The sequence below is a fragment of the Pan paniscus genome, chromosome 20, assembly GCF_029289425.2.
Source record: "Pan paniscus chromosome 20, NHGRI_mPanPan1-v2.0_pri, whole genome shotgun sequence".
NCBI classification, from domain to species: domain Eukaryota; kingdom Metazoa; phylum Chordata; class Mammalia; order Primates; family Hominidae; genus Pan; species Pan paniscus.
Genome location: NC_073269.2, coordinates 57,585,502 through 57,591,501, shown reverse-complemented (window position 1 = coordinate 57,591,501; position 6,000 = coordinate 57,585,502). Strand labels below are relative to the sequence as shown.

General features: G+C 52.1%; 1 protein-coding gene across 1 annotated transcript; it reads left to right on the top strand.

Moving 5' to 3' along the window:
* The first annotated feature begins 672 nt into the window (after nt 1-672).
* LOC106634123 (myeloid cell surface antigen CD33-like) lies at nt 673-3,805 on the top strand. The gene is made up of 3 exons (XM_034945402.3): nt 673-2,153; nt 2,383-2,431; nt 3,601-3,805. Exons 1-3 carry the CDS (start codon nt 1,994-1,996, stop codon nt 3,695-3,697), a joined length of 306 nt encoding a protein of 101 aa, XP_034801293.1. The 5' UTR covers nt 673-1,993; the 3' UTR covers nt 3,698-3,805.
* The last annotated feature ends 2,195 nt before the right edge of the window (nt 3,806-6,000 follow it).

Below are 6,000 nucleotides of genomic sequence, written 5' to 3'. Positions count from 1 at the left end.
TTATTTACCTATTGTTTTTTGTAGAGATGAGGTCCCTCTATATTACCCAGGCTGTCTTGAACTCCACTCAAGGGATCGACCCGCTCAGCCTCCCAAAGTGCTGGGGTTGGTTGAAGGGCATGAGTCACTGTGCCTGTCTAAGTTCTTATCTCTGGCCACCAGCTTGAGCCATTTGAGTGTGGTTTAAAACTGGGAGTTGTTAAGGATGACTGAGCCCCGCTTCTGGTATTTCAAAAGGACACTGAGGTCGCATGCAATTCTAAGAATTCACTACATTACTCTCTCCTTGAAGGCATGGTTCTTCCTTACTGAACAATCGCAACAGCTTTCTCTCTAGGCCCTTAGCCTGCAGTCTGGCCTTGGAGGGATCTCTCTGACATGTATATATTATGGTGACCCTTTCCTACACGAGAACCTTCCATGACTCCCTATTGTCCTTGGAGAAAGCTCAAGCCCATCATTGTTTCTGTCTTCCAGGACTACTTGAGTTAGTTGAGCGTCAGGAATGATGCAAATCTGTCTCTTTTACTTTTGTTTGAGAATGAATGCACACATGGAATGAATGAAGTGTTGCTGCTCTTACCTCACCTGGACCCTTTCACGCCTCTGGTGCTGATCCCTAGGAGACTGACCTCTGTGGGGGTCCCACGCCTGTGATTCATGGGGAACTGGCCAGGTGGCACCTGTTTCTCCAGTCACTTGTGCACAAGTCCAGGAGGCAGGACTTGGGGACTCCGGTCCTTCATTGCTGCCTTACTTAGGGCAAGCCTCTTGCCTTGTCTGAGCAACATGCAGAAATGGAACTCAGTTTTCTTAAAGAGTTAATTACAATGGACTCATTGTGTGTCTGAAGTTCCCTTTACTGGGCTGGTCACCTCTTGTTCTCACCACAAGCTTCCTCAGCTGTCCCACACCTGTAGCTTTCCCTTCCCTTCCAGAGAGGTCTGCCCCTGGGTATGAGGCAGAGATGCCACTGCTGCTGACCCTGCATAGGCTGCGGGGACAGCAGCCCCCACTCAGGAGGCTCCAGAGCCCAACGCTTAGTCTTTTCCTCTCTCTAGGGCTCCTGGCTTAGGTTCTGGGATTCCAGCTGCAGTTCCAGGAACCTGTGATGGTGCAGAAGGGCCTGTGTGTCCTCGGGCTGCACAAATTTCCCTACTCCTGGCCTTACTATGGAACCCTCTACCTGTGCTGGTTCCAGAAAGGGGTGGATGTAGACCACAATCCTCCAGTGACCAGGACAAATGCTTCATGGCAGGACCCAGGACCAATTCCTCCTGCCCAGGGACCTCAAGACCAGCAACTTCTCCCTGAGCATCAGAGGCACACACAGGGACTCTTTTTTTTTTTTTTTCTTCTTTTCTTTTTTTTGAGATGGAGTCTCACTTTATCACCAGGCTGGAGTGCAGTTGCGCAATCTTGGCTCACTGCAACCTCCGTCTCCCGGGTTCAAGAGATTCTCCTGCCTCAGCCTCCCAAGCAGCTGGGATTATAGGCACCCGCCACCATGCCCTGCTAATTTTTGTATTTTTAGTAGCGACAGGGTTTCACCATGTTGGCCAGGACAGTCTCAATCTCTTGACCTCATGATCTGCCCGCCTCGGCCTCCCAAAGTGCTGGGATTGCAGGGATAAGCCACTGCGTCCAGCCCACAGGGACTCTTCAGAAAGGAGAAACCATTCAGGAAACATTCATATCTTGTAGGATGCTCTCTTGGAATATGACAAGTATGTTAAAAGCCCAGACACCAGAAATAAAGCAATGAAGGTTCTGCTCCTTCTAGAGGTGGTGGCATGCCGACAGCGTGAAAGGACCCTGGGGTGGGCTGATAACACTCAGAGGGTCCCCAAGCTCCTCTCTCTCCTCACCAGCCCTGACCCACAAGCCCAACATTTTCATCCCAGGGATTCTGGGGTACCAGTCACACCAGGAACCTTACCTGCTATGTGTTCTGGGCCTGTGAATGGGAGGAGCCCCCTCCACATTCTTCTGAATGGAGGTCTCCCTGTTGCATCTGGGCTCCAGGACCTTCGGCTCCTCAGTGCTCACGATCACCCCACGGCCCCAGGACCACAGCACCAACCTCACCTGGCAGGTGAAGTTCCCTGGAGCTGGTGTGACTACAGAGAGAACCATCCAGCTCAGTGTCTCCTGTGAGTGCTGGGGCCAGGATGCCTGGGTTCCTGAGGGTGTAGGGGGCAGAGGAGGGTCAGGGCAGGGGACACTTTGTGGCTATGTCCTGGAGGCCTGGCTGAGCAGGGGAACTAGAAGGACACAAGCTCTGCCTTTTGACCTTCCTGTGGCTTCTGGGGTAGGGGGGGAGTACCTACTTTTACCTCATTTCCACCCCAACGAAAGGGAAATTCTCTCTTCCTGTTCTAGATGCTCTAAGGAACCCAAGGATTGGTGTCTCTCTAGGAGACGGCACAGGTAGGACAGAGCCACCTCCCTGGGGCTGGGGGAGCAGGGCCTGCAGCTTGGGGCAGGGCTGGGCTACTGCTTCTTCCTGGACTCACCTTGGTAACCTGAGACCCTCTTGTAAGTGAAACAGAGGTCTTCCCCATCGTTAGTCTCCAAGGCCACCTGAGCACCTGTCCCCATCCTCCCCTCACTCCCCTTGGCCTCTTCCACACACAACTCCCACTGGCCCCATAACAAGGGCAGGGTGCCATTCACATAGCAGATCCAGGCTTTGAGTCCCCACCTGCTGAATACTCCTCTTCCCTCATCTTCTTATTCTCCCCAGTAGTCCTGATCTAAGTTCTTCTGAACAGATGATATAGTCACATGGGTGAGAATTCAGAATGCACAGTAGAATCTACCCTCAGACACCCGTTCCCTTCCCCAGAATCCACCAGTGTCTGTCCTGGCTGCGCTGAGCCTTGATTTGCTTGCCAGAAGGATCTCAGTGATGGTTTAACATCAGTAGTGACATCAGAGTGACATTACTCTCCTCCAGTACTGTGGGTGATTCCACTGTGTAGATGGACTCCAATTTCGTGGCATCAAAAATGTGGACTCTGATTTTGTGCCTAATGGAATATCATGGCACTAATTTTATCTTACCAACAGTAACACTGCAATAAATAATCTTGTATCTACTGCCACAAGTGTACATCTATGCCTGTGAAATCAGTTCTTAAATGCAAAATAGTTGGGTCATATGTTCTTTCTAATTTTGAAAAAATATGGCCATGGAGAACCCATGAAGGTGAACAAGGTTACACGCTCAACAGGGAGGGGTAAAAGTGTATGTATTCACCTACCCAGTGTGGGGTAAAACTTTTTTTTTTATTTTTTGAGATACAGTCTCACTCTGTTGCCCAGGCTGGAGTGCAGTGGTGTGATCTTGGCTCACTGCAACCTCTGCCTCCCAGGTTCAAGCAATTCTTGTGCCTCAGCCTCCCTAGCAGCTGGGATTACAGGCATGTGCCACCACACCCAGGTAATTTCTTTTGTATTTTTAGTAGAGACAGGGTTTTGCTATGTTGGCCAAGCTGGTCTTGAACTCCTGGCCTCAAGTGATCTGCCCACCTCAGCATCCCAAAGTGCCGGGATTACAGGTGTGAGCCACTGCTCCCAGCCGGGGCAATACTTTTTGAAATCAGGGCCCGTGGTGGAGGTGGTCTTGGTGGCTGTCGGGGAGGCGGCTGTGAAGATCCTGCCTATCTGCCTCTGCTTCCTCTTCCTCAGCTGAGCGCTGCCCCAGGGACCAAGGAGAGATGTGGGGAGTACAGGGGACATGGTGCTGAATCCCAGGTCCCAGTGCTGGAGGAATCTGAAGGCTCAAGAGGGCCAGGCAGTAGGCTGCATTGTGGTGAGAATTCCACATGGACCAATTGTTGTCTGTCCTCGGCTTTCACTGAATGTCCAGGCTGGGGAGGTTCCTGCTCTCATTAGGGAGGTTCTGGGGGCTACGCCTGCTCTCTCTGCCCCAGTCCCCTCCTGCCCCTTAGCAGGGCACGGGGAGATGAGTCTGCTGCCCTCTGCACCCCGATCCGGCCACACTGGCAGGCCTTTGTCTTTTCACTTAGTGTCAGTTTCTGCAAGAAGGAAGGGCAGCAGCAGGCGTGGAGGCTGCAGACCCTGTCACGGGCTAATCTCTCAGGGATTGTGGGCATCTCATCCTCAACATCCCGCTGGACACCTCCCCCTCAATGGCCTCCAGGATTGCTCTGCTCAGTATGGCTTAAGTTGAGCTGCCCATCTTCTTCCCCCAACCCACTTCTCCTGGGATCCCCATCCTACTGATGACATAGTGGCTCCCATTTCTAAAGTCAGAACCAGGATATGGGTCTTCACCTTCACCTCCCTCCCTCCTCCAGATCCCACAAATCACTAATTCTTGTCCCTCCTTCTAAGCAGGGTTCATCCTGGGGCCCTTTTCTCCATCTTGGCCCTGGTCATGCCTGGGGCCTCGCCTCCTCCCTGAACACTGAGCCCTCCTCACCTCCTGCCTCCATCTCTCCCAACACAGACTCCAGACTCGGTTTCCAGATGCCTCCTCATCCGGTTCCTCCACAGTCTGAGCAGCCGTGTTTCCTCTCTGGTGCTGGAGAACAAGGGGAAAATGCCACAGCCTGGAATGGAGGCCACACAGTCTGTTCCTGGCCAGACTCTCCTCCTGATCCCTCCTCTCCCTGCATCACCCAAAGTCTCTGCAGGCCAAGCCCTCTGTGGCTCTGAGACTTTGCGTGTGTAATTCCTTCTCCTGAAATGCCCTTCCCTCCCATTCCTGCCAATCTAGGTCCCAATTGTCCTTCAGGCTCAGTCTTAATGTCACTCAGAGGTGTGTGTGTGCTGTGTGCGTGTGTGTGTGTATGTGTGTGTGTGTAATTCTTATTTGGTTCTGAGTGGAGCAGAGGCATTATTGGTGATAGACACGAAGCGACTAACTTCAATGACTCTACTGAGCAACCATTATGTGTCAGCATTATTATTGGCACCAGGGGTTCATCAGTAGACACAGCATGAAAAAAATCTCTGTCTTCAAGAAGCTATCATTCTAGAGACAGGAAAAGTACAAATGAAAAGAAATAATAAATAAAATAAGAGCATGTGGGGTGGAGATCTGTGTTTGGAGAAAAAGCACGCAGGGAAAGAAACATAAGATAGACTGGGGAACCGTTTCTTATCTGATAATGAGGGGAGGTGGTGTGTGAGCAAAGGCATGAAGGTGCTGAGCAGGGAGGCTCTGTGTCTGAATAAGAGACAAGCATCCCAGCAAGAGGGAAGGGGAGCAGTGAGTGCATTGCTCAGAGGCAGCAGCAGGCCTGGGCATTGCAGACACAGCCAGAGCCCCGAGTCTGAGAGCAGAAGGAGGCAGAGGAGGGAGCAGCGGGGATGACGGGGCAGCCCGCGTGGGGCCCTGAGGCTACGCAGGAACCTGGAGCCTTTGGAGAGAGCAGAGGCTTGACTGAACTCTCACTCTAACAGGACCCTCAGCTGCTCTGGTCAGAGCAGACCCGCGTGGGTCACGGCAGCCAAGGAGGCTGGGAAGGCGCTGCTGGGTCATCCAGGAGGAGGGATGGGGCTGAGCCAGGGAGGCAGGATGGGGTGAGGATGTGTTTTTGGATGTGAGTGGAAGGTCAGGCTCACAGAATTTTCTAATGAGTGTTGTCAGGGAGGGGAAGGGAAGAGCAAGGATGGGGCCAGAATGTTCCTCTGAGCAGCTGGAAGGAAGGAGCTGTGTCCATTGGAGGACTGCAGACGGGTGGCTTTCAGGGGTGATGATAATTCTGAGAATCCCCCTGACATCTGAATGGGGACAGGAGGGAGACAGCTGGATGCAAATGTCTGGAGCTCAGGAGAGGGGTCCAGGATGGAGATGTTTCAATGCACAGCTGGAGTAAAGTGATGACCACAGATGAGGAGAGACAGGGGTGAGGACAGACGGAGAAGTGGCCACCTTTGTCATTCATGATCTTTGCAACAGCAGGTTTTTTTGTTTATTAATTCCAAAAATTTATTTGGATTCCATCCGGAGTTCTAAAATTTTAT